Source organism: Pollachius pollachius (genome assembly GCF_949987615.1).
Source record: "Pollachius pollachius genome assembly, chromosome: 20".
NCBI classification, from domain to species: domain Eukaryota; kingdom Metazoa; phylum Chordata; class Actinopteri; order Gadiformes; family Gadidae; genus Pollachius; species Pollachius pollachius.
In genome coordinates, this window is record NC_136953.1 from 3,339,471 (window position 1) to 3,365,083 (window position 25,613).

At 45.9% G+C, this 25,613-nt stretch overlaps 1 protein-coding gene across 4 annotated transcripts in view; it reads left to right on the forward strand.

Moving 5' to 3' along the window:
• Positions 1-25,613, forward strand: part of sorcs2 (sortilin-related VPS10 domain containing receptor 2) — a 192,832-nt gene that overhangs the window by 145,999 nt on the left and 21,220 nt on the right. For all 4 annotated transcript variants that reach the window (XM_079758049.1, XM_079758050.1, XM_079758051.1 and 1 more), the window contains exons 4-9: positions 7,780-7,944; positions 9,772-9,845; positions 11,800-11,864; positions 16,856-16,974; positions 18,014-18,103; positions 25,063-25,242. In XM_079758049.1, coding sequence (XP_079614175.1) covers positions 7,780-7,944; positions 9,772-9,845; positions 11,800-11,864; positions 16,856-16,974; positions 18,014-18,103; positions 25,063-25,242 — 693 coding nt within the window. The remainder of the gene's footprint in view (positions 1-7,779; positions 7,945-9,771; positions 9,846-11,799; positions 11,865-16,855; positions 16,975-18,013; positions 18,104-25,062; positions 25,243-25,613) is intronic.

Here is a 25,613-nt window from a genome sequence, read left to right on the forward strand (position 1 = left end):
ATACAAACATTTACACATATGCACACACACACACATGCACATACGTGCACATACACACACACACACACACACACGCACACACATAGTCACTGCGGGTTGTGGTGCGTGTCTTGAACATGATTCCTGTGCATGTTGCTATGCCTGATCATACCGTTACACTTGTGGAACAGAGCTGCCAATCTGGTGTCAGACCTAAATTGATTGCTCTCTCTCTTTCTCTCTCTTTTTCTCTCTCATTCTTCTATGTCTACTATACTAATATTTTCGCTCTTTATTCAGACTTCTACTAAATGTCTTTATTTAGACTTCTATTAGAGATCTTTATCAGACTTATATTAAAGGTCTTTATTCAGACTTCTATTAAAGGTCTCTATTCAGGCGTCTATTTTCGACATCCAATATCTATTTTCTGCTGACTATCTCCCTCTGTCTCTCTACCCATATGTCTCTCCCTTTCTTTTTCTTTTTCAAATTCGGATGCTGCTTCTCCCTCTCTCTCTCTCTCTCTCTCTCTCTCTCTCTCTCTCTCTCTCTCTCTCTCTCTCTCTCTTTTCTTTCCTTTTTGCAAAAAAATTTGGAAAGGACAGGAAGATTTCCTAGTTTTTTTATCGAATGTCTCCTATTGCCCATGTGATGGAGATTCTTAGGTCCCAAGATTCACAGGTAAGAGACGCTGAGGCAGAGATAGAGCGAGAAATGCATTGATGGAGACAAAAAGGAGAGAAAGAAGGGATCAGGAGAGAGAGAGAGAGAGAGAGAGAGATAGATAGAGAGAGAGAAAGAGAGAGAGAGAGATGCATAAATGCCGTACTTTATATTCAACATTTGATCTTTTTTCATACTTCGTAGCATTTTCTAATTTTCTTGTTTTGATGTAGTGTTCATTGGATCAGGAGACGGGTGAGGGGGCACAGGGAGAGGGGTGAGTGAGGCACAGGCCGAGAGAAGCAAGGCGAGACCAAGGCATAGATATACAACAAGAGAGCGAAAGATGGATAGAGTGTTAACGTGAGAGAGAAGGGAGGCTGTGGAATAAGCAATCTTGAACCGCAAAAACAACCTTGTAAACCAAGCAGGAGACCAAAGATACAAATGAGAATAGAAAAACATAGCCACTGAATGTATACACACCTCTGTACTGCACGGAGGAGCTGTGGTGCACTCCCTTTGTGTGTATCAACTCACACACGGTCTGGCCTTTCCCATTCCCCACACACCCACATCTCCACCCACACACCAACACATACTCCCACCACCCTCAGAGTGTGAGGCGAGGCAATGTGTGAACGCATGTGTCAAGACACAAAGGTCTTGGGGGGGGGGGGGGGGAAGGAAAAAGCCAACCAGAAACACCAGCATGGACACAGCAGCCGGCCAGTAGGAGGAAGTGTGATTCCCAATGAGGAAACCCATTTGGGGTCGGTCCCCTGCTGGCCTGTTTAATCTGGAGGGAGCTCTAATAGGCTTGACTTAACCATTGGGAAGGGCGTCACTGTCAGGTGTGCCGCTGCTAGTGGGTTAAGCAAACTACAGGGGTGGAGGGTGGGAAAAGGGACATTTTCTAAATGGCTCCCGGAGTTTCTTCTATGCTCTGGATGCCTTTAGTGTACCAGAAGAACTCTCTGGAATAGATTGCACTAATCAATACCACGACTGGTCAGAACTATGAGCTAGGACACGAGAATGTACCCTCGAAAACACTAGGAGGCTAGCATGTAGCCTGGACAGAGGCTACGAGCTAGGATGCTAGCATGCAGCCTGGACCGAGGCTATGAGCTAGGACGCTAGCATGTAGCCTGAACAAAGTCTACAAGCTAGTACACTAGCATGTAGCCTGTACCGAGGATATGAGCTAGTATGCTAGCATGTAGCCTGGATTAAGGCTATGAGCTAAGATGCTAGCATGTAGCCTGTACCGAGGCTATGAGCTAGCACGCTAGCATGTAGCCTGGACCGAGGCTATGAGCTAGTACACTAGTGTGTGGTTCTGCTCAGTGAACAGTGTTTTAGTCAGCAGCTAAACTTCATGACTTGTTAAATGAGGTTCAGCTCATGTCCCTTGGGAGGATAGACAAACAGCCCACACCCAGACACACACCCTCCTGTTTTCCCCATGCTTTTCGTTCCCAGTAGACCCACATGTCATTGAGCTCCCATTGCACGCATCACAACACCCCACACACACTAACAAACGCTCACACCCCCTCCGTTGGGAATGGTACCCAAACCAATCTACATATGTAATTGAGCGGAGAGCAACAGCAATGTCTCTCTTTGAATGACAAACATGGGTGATCGTGTGGTGTGTGCGTGTGCGTGTGTGTGTGTGTGTGTGTGTGTGTGTGTGTGTGTGTGTGTGTGTGTGTGTGTGTGTGTGTGTGTGTGTGTGTGTGTGTGTGTGTGTGTGTGTGTGTGTGTTGTCTTCTGGAAATGATATAGAAGTTACCATTTATTTTTCTTTCAATGCATTGCGACATCAATACCATCCTTATTGCTGAATGCCTGTAAAACCAAAAGAGTAGCATGAACATGCCTTGTGTGCTTGATAGGTTGTCAAATTGATTGCTCTAACATATGAAGTCATAAGAAGTCCGAGGGGGAAATCAATAGTTCTGTTAAAAAAAAATAATCAATGATCGTACCTGTCAAGGTTGTGTGGTCAATTCTCCTCAGAGAATAACAGAACTTGCTGACATGTCAGAGGAAAACTTTGACATTGTCGCGGTTAAGGCTTCCATTTCCATTGTGGAAGGCAACGGCAGTTGTAAGGATTAATGGTAAATGGACTGTGTTTATAAAGAGCTTTTCTAACCAGTGGCCACTGGTTGGCGCTTTACAATATTTCCTAACCTTCAACAATTATTCCACACATTCACACACTGACGTCGGTGTCAGCCCCACAAGGCAACAGCCAGCTCGTCAGGAGCAGTTTGGTTGAGCTGTCTTGCTCAGGGACACCTCGGCACTAGGAGGAGCCGGGGATTGAACCACCAAGCTTCCGGTTACCAGTCAACCCTTACATCTTGAACCACTTTCTGCCCAGGTGATAAGGATGGAGTTGGAGACGGTGAGGTGGTGGTTTTGAAGATTGTCTTGGTGACGGTGAAGGTGATAGTGTTAGAGGTGGTGGAGACGGTGAGGCTGGGACGGGTGTAGGTAGTGTGGGTGATGTCGGTGAGGACGGTAGTGCTGTTAGGGGTGGTGGTGGTGATGCTGATGGTGGTGGTGGTGGGGTTGGGGGAGGAGACCGGGGTGGGGGTGGTGGTCATATTTAACCACATCTCCAGTGATAACAAACAGCACACTCCTGGCCTAGGGACGTGACGGGAAAAGACCCCATAATCAAGCCCCCTGAAAGGGAGGATTACTGTAACAGAAACCATTAGCGTTGCACTGTGGCTCCCAGTACATATCCACAAATCACAGACACCAACCCGATTAATCTCCCCGCCGTCTCTGCTACTTCCTGTATGTGTGTTTGTGTTTCGTCTCTTTAACCCCTGAGCTTCACTCGTCCGCCCAAATGGAGCCGGTGGCTTGAGAGCGCATTAGCAGCGTGCCTGTCCACCTTCTCTCTGAGTGGTTAACAATGAGAGCGGGCCCTTCGCCTTCATGCGCTCCCCTTGATACTACTTCAAAACCCAGCGAGCGCAAATCGTCAGATTGCCGTAATGGCGGGCTCACACGAGCCCTGCGTGAACAACGGCGACGGAAAGCGGTTGTTTACCGTAGACTGGATCGAACAAATACAGACACACACGCACACACACTGTAACTTAAGTAGGAGATATCATGTGGTTTTATGGAGCTTGTGTCTGCCTGGTAGATAAAGAAGCTGAGCATATGAGCATAACTCCATTTAATAACAATGGATCATGGTCTGTCCGCAGGATAGTGTGGGGGGGGGGGGCTAGGTTCTCGGTTCGCCCGCCACTGTCTGCTTCGCTGTCGACCTGGCATCCTGAAGCAAGACAGCCTTTCCTCGCTATATATATAAATATATATATATATATATATATATATATATATACATAATTTGGATGTTTAATTTAAGTTTGAGAAATATTTTCAGATCATCTTTGGCAGATGTCTTGGGTGCTTGGTTCCAGTTTGACAACAGCGCCAAGAGTAGGTGAGCAGTAGTGTGTGTGTGTGTGTGTGTGTGTGTGTGTGTGTGTGGGGGGGGGGGTCTGTGACAAGAGAAACAACGATTTGCTTAGCTGATGTTTTTTCCTATTTTCCGCTGCCTCTTGGGCAGAGGAGAACACTTTTTTTTTGCCGAGCAAGCAAAGTCATAAAGCACGTTGAAAAACTAACTTTGTATCAAGGGGTCAAATAAACAGCAGCCCAGTCAAATACATAGTTAACTGGGTTCCAAGGACGCGATGCCGATGCCGTCGTACACCATTATTATACGAGTGAGATGTATCACTGTGTGGGAACGGTGAAATGAGGCACAGACACCTTATGAAAGGGTTGGGGGCGGAGGACGACCGCTGCGCCTTCGGACAGAGCTAGAGGTCCACAGGATAGAGGCTCTCTGAGGGCGGGAGAGAGGGAGAGAGAGAGGGGGAGAGAGAGAGAGAGTTTGATAGTATGAGAGAGAGTAGTAGTATGAGAGAGAGAGAGTGATAGAATGAGAGATAGAGTGATAGTATGAGAGAGAGAGAGTGATAGTATGAGAGAGTGACAAAGAGAGAGAGAGACAGAGAGAGAGAGAGAGAGAGAGTGTGATGGAGAGTGTGATAGTTTGAGACAAGAGTGACAAGAGACCGAGAGAGACTGTCAGTATGAGAGAGATAAACAGATGGAGAGAGAGAGAGAGAGAGAGAGAGAGAGAGAGAGAGAGAGAGAGAGAGAGAGAGGGAGAGAGAGAGACAGGGAGAGTGTCTGATAGTGTGAGAGAATTACAAAGAGAGGGAGAGAGAGAGAGACTGAGACACAGATAGAGCGAGTCGGCCTGACGGGTGTCATTGAGATGGGGGCGTATCGGCAGCGGCGGGACAGCCGTGATGGATGGCTTCGCCGCGCATTGGGCCCCCCCACACACACACACCGACACACACACACACACACACACACACACTCTTACACACACACCACACTCTTACATAGACACACACACACACACATACACAAATGCAAGAAGACAAGTAAAGAAAATACCCGCTGACATGTGTGTATGCACACGCACACATGCACATGGCGTCAGAGAATGATCAATGACAACTGGGAGTTAAAGACATGTGCACACACACCCCCCCCCACACACACACACACACACACACATACACACACACACGTCAAATGCCTAGGCGTGTATATCTGCACATATTGGAAGCAACCTACTATGATCATTTTGCGAAAGATATAAACACGTATAAATGAGACATTTGAACATACTGTTCACCTTGCTCTCTTTCTCTCTTACACGCACACACAAACACATCCACACACACACACACACACACACAGACAAATACACACACAAACACTCACTTTCTTCTTGATCTCTTCCCTGGTATCTAAACAGAGGATCTCTCTAAGCTAACATTGAGGTGTGTATCCAGGTTAAGGATGTACATAAATAAACTCGTAAACAGATCACAGATCTAAACACAGGTTGGATATGAGAGAAGTTAGTCATTAAAAATGTGTATTTGCTGTAATTAACCAAGGGAATCATCCCAGGGTTTCTGTGTGAGTGTGAGTGTGTGTGTGTGTGTGTGTGTGTGTGTGTGTGTGTGAGTGTGTGTGTGTGTGAGTGTGTGTGTGTGTGTGAGTGTGTGTGTGTGTGTGTGTGTGTGTGTGTGTGTGTGTGTGTGTGTGTGGGTCTGTGCCTCGATTGAAAAACCAATTAGGACCTAGTGAGTTTGTGAAGTAATTAAAATTAGGAACGATTAAGAAGATAATCAATGGCTCACAAAATGGAATGCAATTTATTTATATTTTGCACACATAAATCTAACTTTAATAAGAGAAAATCTTATCCAGCAAATAGATAATTAAAGTTGCTATGTGTAACATTTCAACTTGCTTGTAGGTTACAATAACCTGGACTTGAAGAACTTTGATTGATAGCGAGTTCAAGAATTTACGTAAAATCAAATAAATTCTACGAATAAAAAATGCTTGCCATCAAGTACCTCCCTCTTGATTCACAAGAATCTTACTATCAACCTTCCCAAAACCCCTCACAAGTGAAATTATTACAACAACAACTTTAATTGCACAGTCCTTGTGCAATTACAGTCATCGTTCATCCATTTCGTATTTTATGCTTTTGTCTCGTCAGTCGAATTTTGAAAAATTAAAACAACATTGAGTGCAACACTCGATTCAAGACCTAGACACACACGCACACTTACACACACACACACACACACACACACACACACACACACACACAGACACAGACAAAGACACACACTAACACATACATACATACATACAAACACACACATTTTGATACCCACACCCACAACCACACACACACACACACACACACACACAAACGCACAAACGCTAGTCATGCTTTAGAGTACTGGATTGCAATGGTGGAGGGGCTCGCGGAGGAGGAGGGAAGGGAGAAAGGGGGAGAGTGTGGAGGGGCAGGTAGGGTTGTTGCGGGGGGATGGGTGAGGTTATCCTTCTCATTTAATGCCATTCACTTTATGAGCTATAAAGGGGAGAATGGATAATCAATACCTAGTGGCTGGGCTCTGGCCGCTGTTTGAAGCCAGATTGAAAGCACCTCTGGCTTTGGGAATGGCTCTTCTTACAGCCCGCCGTGTGTGTGTGTGTACCGGCTTGTGTGTGTCACATTGTGTGCGTCGCCATGTGTGTGTCGCTGTGTGTGTGTTGCCGTGTGTGTGTCGCCGTGTGTGAGAGAGGTGCTTAGGAGGGAGACGGCGAGAGTGTGCAATCCTCATGCGTTAGAGAAGTGTGTGTCTGTTTGTGTGTGCATCGATGTGCGATTTGGTTAAGAGTGATGGCGAGTGTGGTGTGAGAATAAAAAATGTTTTTTGTGTGTGTGAGGTGGTTAAGAAGGGTGTGTGTGTGTGTGTGCGTCTTGTGCTGTCCGCGGTGCGTGTCAGTGAATTAAAGGGTCCTGGCGGCTCGCTGTAATGGCGGGCCGCTTTACAAACTGCTGACGCGACGTCCGACCCTCACCTGAACTCTATCGACCGCACCACACCCCGTGCAACGCTGACCTGCTCGACCTTTGACCTCCACCGACCCGCCCCCCTCCTCCTCACCTCACTCTCCTTGGTACGATGGAGGCATGTAGCGCTTTGTTAGCAACGCCTCAACAGTTCACTAGCATCACCACCACCTTGTTGTTCAGTCTTGTTTTTAGTCTTTATCTCTCTCTCTTTATTGCTTTTTTTCTCCCCGATTCTTTTGGCACTTGCCTTATTTTCCGGTGTCTGCTTCTCTTATGAGTTTTCATTTCCCGCTGTCCCCGCGGTGGAACTTGTCTCGTTCAAGTCGCTCAATGTCTATTACTTTAATATTTATTCATGATGTTTTTATTATACCGGGTGTTTTCACCTTTTCTCATCTATTTTGTGTTGTCCTCTTAATCGAGGGAGTGCTGTCAAATTTTGAATCCCGTCAAGAATTCGGGACGGTGTGGTTAGCTTTCAGCTAAACCGCTACTATGGCTGCAATCCTTTAGTTGACATTTAAGACTATCATTAAACCTCTCTCTCTTTCCAACCCTCTCTCCCTCTCTCTCTCTCTCTCTCTCTCTCTCTCTCTCTCTCTTCCCCGTAGGTGGTGCTGGTGAGCTCGTCCATTAACGAGCGTGACCAGATGTTGTTCATCAGCGCTGACGAGGGCTCGTCCTTCCAGCGGCAGCCCGTCTCCTTCACCCCCGACATGCTGCTCTTCCACCCCAAGGAGGAGGACAAGCTGCTGGCCTACTGCAAGGAGGGCAGGGTGGGTACCACGCTAAGCTTCTTGCTAAGTCTTTACAAAGCCAACTCGTTAGCGAATAGCACGTCAAAGCGCATAGGGGATCATAGCGTACACTCAGATTTTGGCCTGTTTACTCAATATTTTAGTTAGTTAGTCCATGTTTTTTGCTAATTTGCCTGTTGATATTGGCCTGTGGCGTGTTGATTTCCTCAAGTAACGGCAACATAACTTTTCATTATAAAAGGTTTTTTAATTATAATACAGGCAGTCAAAGCTACTGTTTGATTAATAACCGGGATTGTTCCAGTCCCAAAAAATGTTTTAGAGTGATTAAAGGATTCAAATTAGATTGGAAAATAGAGGGACAGAGGGAGACGAGAGGAAGGCAGAGAAAGACAGAGCTCACGACACACCAATTCCAACACATTCCCTAGAGAGCTGTAGAGTTGTGGAAGCAAACCAGGACAAGGACCTGCCTTCCCCTTCGCCTTTAATAATTCATACTTAATTAAACAGGGAATTCAATTTGATTTGAATCAGCTTCATACTGGCAGGCCGACAGATGGACCACCAGAAATCCCTCCGGAGAGAGCAAACGTAAGAAGGAACAAAGACAGAAGGCAGAAAGAGGATTCTGTTGGTTGCAGGAGGGTTAGGGACCCCAGGGCACCAGGAAGGGTAGACTGTGGATGGGGCACAATGGTATTTTGATCCAAAAATGCCATGAATGGATAGATATATGCTCCATACCTTGAAAGAAAATGCTTTATTTTTGTTCAAAAACTAGTTGGAGGGGATAAATGCAAGCTCAGTATGTGTATGTTTGTCTGTGTGTGCTTGTCTGTGTGTGTGTGTGTGTGTGTGTGTGGGGGGGGGGGGGGGGGGGGGGGGGGGATGTGTTCATGTTGAAGAATTTGCTGTTTGCGCTAATGTATTGAAGCTTGTTTTTCCATTGATCAATTCTCATCAAGGGAGTGCAATCAATACTTAAAAAAGGCACATGTGTGTGTGTGCCAGACGCCCATGAACACACCCACACAAATTGTACTGACAATTCCATACCCCTTAGAGAAATATTCAAACACCTATGCATCATCTACCCTCCTTTGATTAACAATTTATCGAGCCAGGACTTATATTTTGTGAAGCGTGAAATTCAATGGTTTTACTAAGGTGGGAACGCTGGTCTGTCTTTAAATATCATCGATCGCCGTTGTTTCTGGGGAAATGATGGCCCATACCATTTTAAAACAGTGAAACTTTCTGTGAACAGGGTGTTTTAAAGGAGAGTGTCACTTTTGTTTACATAGTCAACAACTGAGCACGCTGTATACCTGAAAGAAACACACACATTTGTCCGTTATACATTTACTCCATGGGGTAAAATGTAACTTAATTTTTTTGGTGTATCCCTTTTATGTTTGCCTTTGCATAAAGGAAGTGATGTCAACTTCCCAGCGTATATTTTTGTAATCTCTTACAGATGGGTCTCTCAAACTTTGGACAGAGGTCTGGCAAAATCTCTGATATCTCTGGTAGCCTTCGGGTCCAACAAAACAAACCGTGATTCACATGTTGTACTGCAATGTACTTGATATATCTATGTCTGTGTCTGTGTGTGTGTGTGTGTGTGTGTGTGTGTGTGTTTGTTTTTGTGAATGTGTGTGCGTGTGTGTGTTTCTGTGTCTGTCTGTGACTTTCTGTGTCTGTGTCTTTCTGTGTCTGTTTGTTTCTGTGTCTGTGTGTGTCACTGTCTGTGTGTATTTCTGTGTGTGTGTGTGTGTGTGTGTGTGTGTGTGTGTGTGTGTGTGTGTCTGTCTGTGTCTGTGTGCGTTTCATTCTCTATAGCTCTACGTCTCCACTGACCTGGGACGCAAGTGGATTCTCCTGCAGGAGAGAGTCACCAAGGACAAGATCTTCTGGTCAGTTCCACCTCTGTTACTTTGAGTCAAGCATCCAATGGCATTGTTTATTGTGTTTCGTTGGAAATATCCTAGTTACCACACCAGATACATCCACTCATTCATGAAGTGATTCATTCATATACAATATAACAAGGGAATACAATTGTGGTGTACACCATAATGTGTTTCTGTGTGTTTGTGTGTGTGTGTGTGTGCGTGCATGTGTGTATTTGTGAATGAATTGTGTTCAGAGAGGTTGTCTAGCCATAGGTTTCCCTCCCTTACACGATCTAAAAAGACAGATGCTTACTTTAAATCATATTACAACATAACAATCCAGTTTGTGTGTTTTTTTCCCACCGCCTCGTCAGGAACAATGAAAAGTTTACACCGGTGTGCCGGTGTTGTCTTTGTCCTCCTGCTTGTTATAGTTTTTCTTTCCAACGGCCCTCTCTACATCCAGAAGCCTATTTGATTCAACTCATTTGTCACATATTGAATTGAAATCGCGCCGAGGAAAAAATTACAATCGAGTGCGAGTATGAAATTGAGCGGGCGCCGGACGGTCGGCTGAATATTTTGCAAACAGGCAATAAAATCGAGACGCGCTGACAGCTCGCCGAACCGAGCGCTTGAAAGCGGCAGCAATAAAATTCCAAAAGGAGAAAGGAATGAAATCGACTTCTGGACAAACAAGAGGAGTCCCCCCTCTCTCCCGCCTCACTCTCCTCCCCTTTTGCTCGTTTTATAAATTGATTCCTGGGGTTGGATTTTTCATTTGTGGTTTTCCAGTTTTTCTTATGGCTGACTGAAGTCTTGCTATAATAAATCCTTTGTCCCGCGCTGTAAATCTTGAGCGCTGTGCATATGAGCAGGTAGATTGACAGTTGGTCGACTCTTTTTCCTCTCTCTCTCCCTCCTTCCCTCCTTTCCTCCCTCCCTGAATCCTTTCCTCCCTCTCTTTCCCCTAACACCCTCCCTCCATCCCTCACTCACTCCTTTCCTCCCTCCCTCCCTCCCTCCCTCACTCCTTCCCTCCCTCTCCCTCTCTTTCCTCTTACACCCTACCTCCATCCCTCACTCACTCCTTTCCTCCCTCCCTCCCTCCCTCCCTCCCTCACTCCTTCCCTCCCTCTCCCTCTCTTTCCTCTTACACCCTACCTCCATCCCTCCCTCACTCCTTTCCTCCCTCCCTCCCTCACTCCCTCACTCCTTCCCTCCCTCTTCCTCTCTTTCCTCTTACACCCTCCCTCCATCCCTCACTCACTCATATCCTCCCTCCCTCCCTCCCTCCCTCCCTCACTCCTTCCCTCCCTCTCCCTCTCTTTCCTCTTACACCCTACCTCCATCCCTCACTCACTCCTTTCCTCCCTCCCTCCCTCCCTCCCTCCCTCCCTCCCTCCTTCCCTCCCTCACTTACTCTCTCTCTGCCGCACACCTCCCACACTCCTACCCTCCCTCCCTCCTCCTACGCTAATTGCTCATAAAGGAGGATTTATGGTGGACTGTAACAAGGTTTAAACTCTCCGTTCCGCCCTTTAATGGAGCAAATGGAGTCTTCTCCATACTCCACCCAACTTTTGACCTCTGACCTCTTCGCTAAACCGAAACTAAGAGGCTGATTGGTTCACGTTCATGGGGCGAAAGCAAACGCTCACTTTTAATATAAAGGGCGATGGAGATCTTTGGAGGTCATTCAGTCTATAATTTGTTATGTTTGGCCCCACATAAAAAATATAAAAGTGTTCGGGTTGTAATTCGCAGGCTAAGTTACCAAGACAGTTCACACCTTTTTTTTTTCTATTATAATGCATGCGTTTTTTGATGTGGCTTTGTGTGAGAGACTGAGGGTTGTATGTTCATTTGATTGCCCGAGGTTGCTGGTCATTAATGAACTACAAAACCCACGTGCATACGCATTAGTCCCATAACCTGGGAGCCTGAGTTCTGAATGAATGGTGTTCTGTTGCAGGTCTGTGTCGGGGGTGGACGTGGACCCAGACCTCGTGCACATGGAGATGCAGGACTCCAGTGGAGGTAATGGACTACATTTACATTCAGGGGATGCTGACGCTTTTATTCACACACCGACGGCGGAGTCAACCACGCAGCGTGACAGACAGCACGCCAGGAGCGGTGAGGCTTCCTGCTCAGGGACACCTCGACACCAAGCCAGGAGGAGCCGGAATCGAACTAGCAACCTTCCAGTTACCAGTCAACCCGCTCTACCTCCTGAGCTACTGCCGCCCCTAGGCCAGTACTCCTGGCCTGGTTTTGGGGCTCGCAGTGGGCTGGTGATGGATGGGTGGATGGATAGTTGGGAACTTTATTGATTTGCTAGTGGAAATTTGGCCGTAACAGAAGCATTTCTTCAAAAGAAAACATCAATCTAAAAAGACGGATAATAATAATAATTATTATTATATTAATGAAGTAAAATTGAACGTTAAAAATGACAAATATATATATACAGTATTATGGACAATAATAATACAAAGTAGAAAACACAATAAAAGAACCATGAGCTACTATACATTTCTAAAAACAATGATAAAATGGCACACCTGCTGAAACAGGCTTGAGGTACTGTGTTTAAGACTGCGTGCAATAACCAGGAGTGGAAACCTTTTGCGGGCATACTTGAAGTGTCCTCACCTCCTTCCCTCCTCTCAGTTTTTTTGACTCCACCATCTGGATCCCCTTGATTAGGAAGCGACCACAGAGGTGCGCGTAGAGATGGAAATCACCCCTCAGTACATTTTACTGGGAATTTTCCTCACAGCTGGCCAGTGAGGGGGTCTCTCTGATAATTCAAACCCATATGAGATAGACAGCACAGCTCTGTGTGCGTGTGTGTGTGTGTGTGTGTGTGTGTGTGTGTGTGTGTGTGTGTGTGTGTGTGTGTGTGTGTGTGTGTGTGTGTGTGTGTGTGTGTGTGTGTGTGTGTGTGTGTGTGTGTGTGTGTTTAGTGTCACCATGGTCTGTGCACAGGAAATGGGAGAGATGATAGGTTCTCTGCGTTGTAGGGTGACCTCCTTTGTTGATGGTGTGAGTTTGTCCATATACATTCACACATAGATACATATTGTAGGATGTTTCTGTGATTGATCCCTGCCTAACTGACCATTTGTGTTTTCTTTGATATGTCTTTTTCTTCCTGACACACAAATCATACCAAATACTGCTAAACAAACAGTAAAGCAATGACAATTCTAGTGCACTCTTTAAAAACTCCATCTCTATGCTACCATCCCTTACCTCATGTTCTGCTGATGATCTGGTAGATAACTTTAATTCCAAAACTGATGTTGTTGCGCCTGTTAAGGTTAAAATATTTTCTGTTAAGCGTAAAGCACCCTGGATAAATGCTGAATCTGTAGCAGTCGACAAAAGAGAAAGCCGTAAGGCTGAGCGCAACTGACAAAACTTCAAGTTCATGATAACGTCTATAAAGAGAGCCTCTATCTCTGCAGTTAAGCATTAAAAAGTGCCAGAGAATCCTTCCTCTCCAAAATCATTAACAGTAACATTAATAATGCTCGGACCCTATTTGCATTGATGGGATGACAAACCCCCCAACACAAAGACCCCCTGAGCTCCCCATCACCGATAAATGCAATGAGTTATTTTTCATTGACAAATTGAAGATATTAAACGAGCCGTCAACGTTTCAGTTTAAACCATAAATGTTGGATCACCACCACGTTTATTTATAGGTAATGTGGCTAATATGACACGATTTAATGCCATAGACTACAAAACTATTGTGGAAACAGATACACATCTCAAGCCATCCGCCGGCTACCCTGATGCTTTACCTACCAGCTTCTTGAAGAACGTCATTGACTGCCTGGCCCAAGACATACTGCAGTGTTAAAAAAGCAGAGAATAGATGCTTCTATCATTACCAACTACAGAGCAACATCAAATCAACCCTTAATTTCTTTACGGACTCCTATTGAGTGCAACGTAGCAGTGCGTTTAGGTGTGCGTGATTTCTCTCTAACCCAAACAGCAGGGAAGGACAGAAGGAAAGAGCGTGTGTGTGTGTGTGTGTGTGTGTGTGTGTGTGTGTGTGTGTGTGTGTGTGTGTGTGTGTGGGTGTGTGTGTGTGTGTGTGTGTGTGTGTGTGTGTGTGTGTTAGTGTGTGTGTGTGCATTCTGATCCATTACCGGGGAGCCTCTCTCTTTGGGTCTCCTTTCCCATAATTCCCCCGCAGACTCTCACAGCGCAGTGAGGTACGTTGAAGGGCAGGAGCCAACAGGAAGTGACCTTGTTGTGGCGCATATGGCGGCAGCGCCCAAGCCTGCCAAGACAATCTGCTTTCTGTATGCCCTCTGATCTGACCCACTTACCCATTCACTCAGTCATACGCGGACGTTCTGGAAGGGAGAGAATGTCCTCACAAAATACTGATTTTGTGTCAAATGTGTAGGGGAGTTCTAAGAGCGGCAGCTTTTCTGTTAAATGTGTGTGTATGTGTGAAATAACGTTTGTGTGCGTCTGAATGAGAGGCATCGTGACTATATCATTGAAGAGGATATTAAATTAACTCTATATATCCCTTTTCTTTTCGTAAACGATAATGATATCATTGTTTGATGTTAATCATGTTAAGTTGCTGGACCCCGGTCAAGTAGACAGTCCGATTATTTCAGTCTTTGCGTTATCTGTGAGCATGCACTTTATTTCCAGTTCTATTGAGCTATGGCATTGTAAGTGGTTACATCCTAACGGCGAACTGCACTTGCATCGCAGGTTAAACCTACATCTCATATCTGAATGTCTTTGTAAAGCATCAACAACATCCTTTTGATAGTATCTCTGGGAATTTCTCTGATCATAACCGACTATAACTCTCCTAGCCAGTTTGCAAAGAGAGTTACAAGATCAAAGCCTGTTCTTTGATCTTGTTCAGTTCCCCCATTTTGTTTAATCAAACACATGGGAGTATCTATCCATATCTACAACAGACAATACCTTAATCCTTGCCCCCAACACAGCGATATGACCTACTTCGTATAGTTGTTGTAGCCTACTATTCATGTTGGCCTCGAGGGTTGTGGCTAGGTCCATGCTACACACCACCTAGGTGGTTGACACACTCCACCTAGGCGACCTCCATTGGGCTCCTGCAGAGAAAAAAGCATGCAGGGCGGAGGGGTTGAAAGGACGGTTTACTGTAAAGGTTTGTTGAAAATGACACATGGCCTATTGCTCCATGTTGCCATCTAGGAGAACTCTCCCTGAGTGTGTGTGGGGACGGCTGGTTTACCTGTTGCACACTGATGACTCAATGTGCAACAGGGATGCAGCCTCACCCCGCCCAGAGTCCAATCAGACTCAGCCAGGTGATGTGCTGAAACAAGAAATCATCCACACACACACACACACACACACCCACACCCACAAGGGTCTATAGAACTCAAACACACAGACCCAGGACCCTGCTTTGCAGGGACGTGAATGAGTCGCCCAGAATTATTTTCTTCCCGGTATTCTCCATTTACCCCTTGTGGATCTTTGGACTCACTGTAAGGCATGGAGCAAACTGTGTGGCAAGGGCACTCTTCATCACAATATAGTATCAGAGTTAATTTATTCACACTTGCCACACGTGTCCGCCTAGCTGCGGTCAGTGTTTCAAACAATATGGAAATTACAATAAACAGTGTGGGACGGCAGGCCTTTGTATGATTAGGATTCATAGCACTTAAATCAATTATTCAAATCCACACCCCTAGTCCTGGTGGGGCTTTATTTCACCTGACACTGTTTAGGGTACCATTTTTCCTGCCATAATATCCTGTTTGTAAAGCTAGAGGACGTGTGTGTGTGTGTGTGTGTGCTTCCATCATACCACCTTGTTATCCCAGAGGTTGTGAGCGTGTGTGTTTTCACGTGTGTGGGTATTTTTGTTTTCGGTTATTGTTCCACATTGTTAACGCAGAGGTTGCGCGTGTGTGTTTGCATGTGCATTTCTGTCGGACTACCTTGTTTTGTGAGCCACAGCCTTGGTGTGTGTGTGCGTTTGCGTGTGCGGTTTGTGTGTAGAGGAAGATAGCGACTGCATGAAGAAGTGCATGTGTCACAAGCCGGAATAGAGTGCTTAGCCCCTTCTAATAGGTTTTTAATGAATTCTCCGCCGTATGTTGCTTTGATTAAATGCACGGGCATCTCAATAAATTAGCACCGCCCGCGCTCACAGTGGCTAGCTGTCAACCACACTGGCTAAAATGAGCACAGGCTATCACGGGAGGCATATTAGAAGAACCGGAAACTGAAATTTATTAATTTAGTTTAGTGTGTGTGTGTGTGTGTGTGTGTGTGTGTGTGTGTGTGTGTGTGTGTCGCCGCGCAGCTGCCAGCTTAAGTTCAATGTGCCGTTTGTTTAGCTTAGCACCCACTTACCGCTAACGGCTAATATCAGTGGACAGCCATCTCGGCGTTGGGTTGATGATAATGGCCACCTGTCTGCTATTCAAGTCAAGTAGACTGTATTCACATCGCCATCTCCAAGGCCCAGATTGTATCCTGTTGAATTGATCGTCTCGGGTCTGAACTCAAACGACTCACAATGTTTTTATTCCATCCCTTTTTGCTCCGAATTATTTGCAGTCCTTTATTTCGCTTCACACCAATTGGCTACTTAAAAGGTTGGGGCGCTTAAGGGCCACTTCCTGTTCGCCGCATAACGAAACCCCCCCTCTGCAACAAAGATCATTTCATACCTCGCTACCTTGATAGAGCCACGGGGCTAGGGACCGGAAGGTTGCTAGTTCGATGCCCGGCCCGAGTGTCGAGGTGTCCCTGAGCAAGTGGCTCGCATTAACTGCTCCTGATGAGCTGGCTGTCGCCTGCGTGGTTGACTCCGCCGTTGGTGTGTGAATGTGTGAATGAATGGTTGTACGTCGTCAGCAAATCCTTTTACGTAAAATCCCCCCAATGTAAAGGTATTATTTGTATCACATTTACACACACAGAAGGGTGGTGCTAGCTTAATTTGCCAACTCTCTCGGTTGCCACAGGTTACCTCTACGTGACGTGCCTCATCCAGAACTGCTCAGACAAGATGGTGACGGCGCAGTTCCTGGGGAAGATCGACCACAACTCGCTGCTGGTGCAGGACGACTACATCTTCGTCAAGGTAAACAAACACACAAACGTGCAAGTATCAGAACTGAGAATGGGAGCTTGGCGACAAAATAGGATTATGATTGTTTGTGGTCACTGTCTCTCTGGAAAACAGCGTACCAACTTGGGGGTGTAGAATATTGGACAAACATATTTGTGGGACACGCGTGACACAACAACCCCTCATTCTCATGGTGATGATGAGTGTGCTTGCTCAAGGGCGCTTCAAATACCTGATCTGCAACTCTGAAAAATGTGTTGACAATACATTTGCACAAATACACATTTATACAGGCAGACGCACACATGCGTACTCAAAAAAAATGTGTTTTCCTATTATGTTGTTCTGTGAAAAGGTTTCGGGAAAGATATTTATAATTTCTTAAATCACTTCTCTCAACGTTTTTACTCTTGAAAACAGGACCCTGTGGATTTATTAGTCTCCTCTCCTTTTTATTTTACCATAAAACTATTCCGGGGCCTGCTTCTTCAATCATAGCAATCAAAGTGAGGTTTAAATGAAAAGCTCTTTCCATTAGGCTGAACATATGGCCAGGGGGGGCACTTATGAATGCTTGGGATATGCGCTCAGATTCAGAAGAGATCATCATAAACATGCAGGGGAATTTTCAGGGAGAAGTTTGGAAGTTGGACTAGGTTTCCTCTAACCTCGCAATGCACTTTGTTCTCAAAGGAAAATGAGACAACGTCTCTTATTGGCTGAGCTCTCTTCAGAATGTTGGTGCTGAAGAGAGCTCAGCCAAAAAGAGACTTTAATTAATGACTCAAGGCTGTGTTTGGACCAATAACTCATGGAAAGGAGAAGATGGCAGTTGGTCTAGGAGGGCAGTATGGGCCACTACGAAAGACAAGCAAAGTTATACAACATTGATTCATTGCTAATTAATGGGCTAATTCGTTCTGCTAAATGTTGGATTAGTCAGAACAGGCAGTGGGATCTATAATCAAGTGGTTCAATCCCTGACCTGACTTGGGTGAGTGTGGTGATAAATTGCGAATGTTGTAACTTTATTGCATCACCTTTATTCCAGGTTACCAGCGGCAACCGCACCAAGCACTACGTGTCACATCGACGCACTGAGTTCGTCCAGATGAGGTTCCCCAAGTACGCTCTGCCAAAGGTAAACACAGGACACTGAGGCTAACGCTAGTGCCGACGCTAACGCTACGGCTGCTTTTTTTCCGCAGCCTCGCAATGCACATAACGTCAAGGATACACATCACTTTCCAACGCCATCAATTATTCACATCCTAAAACATATCCTCACCCACCCACATCCAATGGAGATATTACAGCAATACAGGGCCACAGAGTTCAGAGAGGGGGAGAGAGAAGGATCAGAGGGAGGGAGAGAGGGAGAGAGGCGGTGGGATATCAGAGGGAGAGAGGGAGTGAGACGGTAAGAAAAACAGAGAGGGGGGGGGGGGTGAGACGGTGAGAGAAACAGAGGGAGAAGGAGTGAGACAGTGAGAGAAACAGAGGGAGAGAGGAGGTGAGACGGTGACAGAAGCAGAGGGAGAGGGAGTGAGACAGTGAGAGAAACAGAGGGAGAGAGGAGGTGAGACGGTGAGGGAAACAGAGTGAGAGAGGGAGTGAGATGGGGAATGAGAGAGAAGGAGAGATGCGGGGCAATAGTTAAAGAGACAAGAAGACTCGCTTTATGGACCAAGAAGGAACCTTCGTTCAAGCGGCAACATTTTCCAGCGGGGGTCCTTTTAGACACCACACCGCCCTGAGTGCTATTGCCTTCAATTGATTGAGCGAGGTCCCCGGTGGGAGATGTCTCATGTATTTTTCAAGGCCCGGAGCCGGAGCAGGCGGAGTGGGGCCACTTTAGATGCAATCACTGTCATTGACACCCGGGTCGAGGCGTGGACCCCTGGACTGAGGAGCAGAAGAGGCCGGGGAACACAGTTTGCCTGGAAAGAGATAAAGAGGAAAAATATAGGGTTCTGATGCTGACACACTCACTCAGAGCCACTGAGAGGAGCACACTCGCATGGAGGGACACACACATGCATGCATGGAGAGGGTACATACAGTGAATACACAACGGAAGACTAGGAGCCATTAACTCCTAAACACACACGCACACAAGCATGGGGAGGACACGGATGGACACAAATATAAGCGTAATAGCTAAGTTCCTAGCCTCAACATTTTGATTAGCCCGGTAAAGAGTTTAGCAGGCAAATTAGTTTAAGTGTGAGTCTGTTTTAACCTAGTTTAAAGTGTGCCCACTCTCCCTCTCGCTATCATTGTAACTCTCCCCAGGTCCCTCTCTTCCTCACTAATTCTCCTTCTATCTGTGTAACCCGATCTCTGTCCCCCTTCTCTCTATATATATATATATCTCTCTATCTTTCTCTGCCTCTTCTCTTTCAATCTCTCTGTTAATCTCTTGGCGCTCACTTCAATTAGGTTGCACAGTGTGCCGTGAAGCTTTTAGATGAACAAGATACACAGACAGAGAGAGAGAGAGAAAGAGATACATAGATAGATAGACAGAGAGATCAATAGAAAGAGATGGATGTTATTGCAAGCATCAAGTAGCCAGTAAAATCTGAAAACCCAACAGCAGGTTAATGTGCAGAGAGTCAGAGACAGGGAGGGGGACAGAGAGAGGGCTAGATGGACACCGAGATAGAGAAAGGCTGATAAAGATTGAGAAGCAGAGAGAGAGAGAGAGAGAGAGAGAGAGGGGAAGAGAGAGATGATATACTGTTTTGCATGCAAAATGTGCACACGTGTGTGTGTGTGTGTGTGTGTGTGTATGTGTGTGTGTTTGTTTTTTTTTCGAGCATAGTGGTTTTCCACTGTGAATAATTGAAAGGCCTCGGGCTGGAAAATGCAGACGGCATCACAAAGACAGAGAGAGAGAGAGAGAGAGAGAGAGAGCGCAGTTCAGCTGTAATCCTCTGAGACCTGACCCAAGTCACGGATTATCACACACACACACACACACACACACACACACACACACACACACACACACACACACACACACAGTAGCACCCCCACACACAGACACATCTCCAAATTCTTTGTTTTTCTGCCAGGTATTAACCATTTCCTCTGTCATATAAACCCTGTGAGTCTGCATAAGTATGCGGCTATCATATAATATATAAAAATTAGAACGTACTATATATGGTTGCCTAGCAACTCCAACTCCCACGACCTCTATAAATTGCCCTGCATGAGGGTTTTTATTTCCCAGATGGATATCTCATCGACCCACCCTCTCAATTGAGGAGTTCAACCTTATATAAAGTGTTTTAACTTCTTGGAATGTCTCAGAGTTTTTCTTCATTTGAAGTTGGCAATAAGAACTTTGAATTGAGTTCATTAGGAGCACTTTTGACCAATACAGCATCTGATAATCGGTTTACAACAAAAATGTACATCTTTGTCGTTTAGCGTCATGAGAAGCCGTTACCATTGCAGCGAGTCACATGACGCCCCGATTCCCGTAATAATATCGTACCTCATAGGAACAGAGATTGTAGCAATGGTCCTAGTTATTCGGACACAGCCAATGGGCAGAAGCCGCCAACAGAGGGCTGTGAACGAGTCGGTGGACTGAGAAACATACAACACTCACACACACACACACACACACACACACACACACACACACACACACACACACGCACTCTGACCCCCCGCCCCCACACACACACTCTGGCACACACTCACACACAATCCGACGACAAACGTCCATGTGGGGAGGTTGATGGATTGGCGATACACGTCGATTGATTTAGAGATTCTTCTTTATTGATTGATGCAGAAAATACCTTCCTAATCACACACTCATTGACATATTCGGAGGACTCTAAGGAGAGCCTTTGTCCCCGAAATGGTCAGTGTCTTTGACGCATGCCCTCTTCAACTACTAGCCGAATGGCACTGACTCTACCAACCCACAGCATAGATGGTTCTGCTTACCCCCAGCTGACACTGAGAGTATCTGCCTTTTATGTGACTTCAATGTTGTTGTGGATTAAAGCCTTTTTCTAAATATTGAATATTACCTATAAAAACGGTATCTAAAACTTTTCCACCTCAGTCCACCAAACCGTATAATGTCTGGTGGCCAAGGATCTCTCGCACAAACACACTCTGACAAACAAACAAACACAAACACACTCTGACCGACAAACACAGGCAAACACACACACACACACACACACACACACAAACACACACACATTTTTGTGGAGCCCAATGTTTTGTTTTCAGATACCAGAAATGTAACGACCCCACTCTTTGGTATTTAGAAATGCAGCAAATGCCTCGCTTCCCTCCCCAGGTTTTTGCTTTCCTTTGGTCCGTCTCGATTCTCTCTCTCTCTCGGGGTGGGGGGGGATCAAGGGACATGTGTTGAAGCCCTGGACCATGATGAAGGACCCACCCCCCCTCCCACACACCCCATACCCAGCTGACCTTTGTAGAAAAAAAAACTGCTCCACCGACTCCACCCGACCTCCTCCCCCGAGGAGGTCGGGTGGAGTCGGTGGAGCAGCTTTTTCCCTGGACAGTGATGGATGGAGCCCATCAACTACTGGCTCGTGCAGCCCGCTGGCTTGTGGTGGTGGTGGGGGTGGTGTGGATGTTGTGGGGTGGAGGAATGACTCAACCGGCGTTGCTGGGGTGCTTTCCTCGAATGTCCCCACATTTTAAGAAAGTGCAAAGATGTTACCTAGATGGCCTATTTTTATGTATTCTCTGTACACAAAAAGCCTTCTTGGAACGCCAGAGGTCCGAGGAACCAAACAGATGGTTTTAGAGTTATTCAAAAAACACACACACTTTCATAACTCTGATATATTCACTGAGAGCCGTATGGATTCATATCGGTTGACAATTCCCGGTAGGTAGGTAGGTACCAGACCAGTCTGAGTCGGACTGAATAGAACTTCTGCTTTATCTTTTTTTCATTTCAACATTAACATCGTACATTCGCACACATATTTGTGCACTGTAACGCAAACAAACACTGTTCCTCCTCACCTTATTCGGTCTCGGGCTGTTCGCTTCATGTTCACGCGCGGGTTTTTTGCCCCTGCACTGTGGGATGGAAACTGTAGGATTAAGCTGGGGCTTTGCTATGGATCACTGGATACACACCAGCTCGGTCAGACCATGAGCGAGAGGCCCCTGTGGTGCGCATATGTGCGCATGTGGGTCTGCATAACAACACTGAAGCTCTCCACTCGGATCATCATCACAGGGTCAAATTAGGTTCTCACCTCATTCTCACTTATTTCCTAGGTGTGTTTTTTTAGGAATCAACAGTGGATTTGGATACAGGTCATTAATGAGCTGGAATGAGGATGGGGCATGTAGCTCAAAGATGCTTGCAGCTTATGATATTTCCCTGGGGATCCAGAACCTTCGACCTCCTGGGGGTCAAACGCCCTCACCAATGCCGCCAGCTGAAGGCAGTATGTGGAACAACATTTACATTTAGGGCAATTAGCAGACACTTTTATCCAAAGCGATTTACAATAAATACATTTATCAGAGGAACAACAATGGTACGGTAAGGATATTCATAGAACCAAGAGTCAAGCATTAAATATCACTAGGTTAACCCATTCACCGTAGACAACAAAGATAGCTAGGATAAGATGCTACACAACAATTTCTAAGTGCCAGGACGTACAACAGACAATAAGTGCGTAGGAGGGGTGGGAGGGGATGGCTACGCAGAGTCTAGGAATAACTTATACAGGGTGGCACAGTTGCTAAGCACACACTTATGCCCGGTGATGTGTGCGTTGGTGCACCGCTGCCCGGTTCAGTGTCAACCTTTTATTTCTGGTGCGTTAATTAATAGATATTGCGTGCTGGTGGAAGGCTTGTGTTTGTTTGACCCACGTCCAGGGATCAGCACTTGTTTATCTAAATGTTTTCCTCGTTTCCTGTGCATTCGTGAGCATAAGCTCTTTCTGGGTATGAGGAAACACAGAACTGAAAGAACGTCTGTCCTTGGCCTCAGGCACTCTCTCACAGAAAGAGAAAGAGAGAGAGAGAGAGAGAGAGAGAGAGAGAGGGAGAGGGAGAGGGAGAGGGAGAGAGGCTGCGTGTTGTAAGGGTAACGGCAAACCCCTCCTCACTCTCATCAAAGTTTGCATGAATATGCAAATGCAGTACAAAATTGCAGCACACCCGCACTGATTTGAAAGGCTTGATACTTGTTTTATTTATTTTCTACACCCACATCTTTCCTGAGTCATACTGAAGTAGTCCATGCTGCTCAGCAAGTCCTAGAGCTGCATGGCCTCGATTAATCTGTAGTATCATCTGATATGTACTGCAATTGAATGGACTGTGCCAGACTGGGAGAGACTGTTATTGAACTGGACTGGGATGGAGCGTACCGGAGTAGATTGTGCTGGTGTAGAATCCTGAGTTGGAACGGGATGATTAAGTGGTCGGCCTTCAGCGAGGCAGAAGAAATACTAAATCTTCACCTCAACCTACTCTTTCATGACCCGTCTCTACATTCACAAAAAGCCTATATATGAAAACATCTCTGTGAACCAAAGGTTTAATTATTTTGATGAGCGGGACTGCTCAGACAGGGATACTATGTTTTATTGATAGCATCACAGGTTTTCAGAGGTAATATTATTTCTAATACTGTATATCGTTCTCTATTTTATAAACATGCTTTTTATTATAAAAGATTAATCTTGCGGTTGTGTTTGGAAACCTAGCTTTCTTGTGGGAAATCAGCGGATCAGAGTGACATGTTCATTCCAAAGTCTTCAGCTAGCTGACGAATAGAGGAAGACTTCGGAATGACCCTGGCCAGGGTCATTCCGAAGTCTTCCGCTATTCGTCAGCTGGGCGGTTGAGCTGGGACGCTTTTTCTTTATCTTTGGTGTCCGGGAGAAGATGGTGGCGTGTCAGTGATTAAGGGGGAGGACACGCCCTCCAAGCGACTTGTCCTACCGCTGAAACGTTTAGACGGCTTCACTTCCCAAAATGTTATGTTAATGCAATCAGTCAGGCATGCCCAGGATGCGCTGACTAACCTCTTTTTCACGCCTCGGACCACATTGTTTCCGCGGCTCATGAGCGATGGAGTCATTTGCATCCGAGGTTCACCGCCTTCTTCAAATGACAGCTAATGTTTTTTTTCTTTATGTGTGTGTTAACGTACAGACAATGAAAAGGAAACTTTTAAGTAGCAACGGGCTCCTCAGACCTTTCTGTCGCTCTGATGATTGCTTCGTCAGCTGTGCGTTCTAGACCTCTTTCGAGTTTGTAGAGAAGATCTTTAGCTAACTATGCAGTAAATTCAAAGCTACTTGGTGACCTTACTCTGCCTATTCACACCTTTCTTGGTCATCACATTGTTTCGTATATCATAGTATTTTCATATCTGCTTTTGCTGTACTGTAATTCTTTTTTAGCATCCTATTGCAGGTGTCATTTTGATATTCATCATTATTGCACACTGTGTCCAGAGAGTAAGGCCTTGCCAACTGCCATCTTATGAAGCTCTGTTTGATGCCATCCATATTGAAATTGGGTTGGCAGAAAGAAAAGCAATAAATATGACATGCCTGCAAATCTAATGTTTGTGAATTATCTCTTAAGTTACATTGGTTAAAACGGTTTGAGTCCAAAAAATAGCACTCCTATTTTGAATTATATTAGTAATCATAGTTTCTAATAAGTAATTATTATATTTTCACCAAATTGTTTCCATTTGCTCATGGTTGTACTATTTCTACAATGTCAAAATTTGGTTCTTATTTTCAATATCCACATTCTACCTTTGACTCCCTCCCTCTCTCTCCCCCTCCCTCTTTCGCCATCCCTCCCTCTCTCTCTCCCTCTCCCTCCCTCCCTCTCCCTCCCTCCCTTGCTTTCTCTCCCTCTCCCCCTTTCTCCTCCTCCCTCCCTCTCTCTCCCCCTCCCTCTCTCTCTCCCTCCCTCCCTCTCCCCCTCTCTCCCCCTCCCTACCTCCCCTTCTCTCTCACCCTCCCTCTCTCTCCCTCCCCCTCTCTCCCCCTCCCTCCCCCGCTCTCCCCCTCCCCCTCTCTCCCCCCCTCTCAGGACCTCCACATCGTGAGCACCGATGAGAGCCAGGTGTTTGTGGCGCTACAGGAGTGGTACCAGACGGACACCTACAACCTGTACCAGTCGGACCTTCAGGGCGTGTACTACTCGGTGGTGCTGGAGGACGTGCGCAGTACCAAGCAGCCCGAGGAGAGTGTGCTGGTGGACGTCCTGGAGGTGAGACGGACCCCTTGGTGTGGGAAGTAGTGACTGAGCTCAGGCTTGTAGTAAAGGTTGACCAAAGGTGGCCCATGCATTATGATTTTTTATTTTATTTTTTCCGTCATTCAAAATAAAACATTCAAAGGTATTTTAATGTGATTCCGCAGCAGCAGGTCTCCACCGGCGCCGGTTCAGGCAGGGAAAGATACGCAGTGTGAATTTCCTTCTTTTTTTTTATTCAAATATATTCTTTACGAATATTGAAAGCTTGAAATGATGTGTTCGGGGCCAGCCCTGCACTCAACAGATGAGTCATCCAAACCGACAATAGGTAGATGTCTCAATGGCAATCAAACGCACTATCCCTATATATATATATATATATA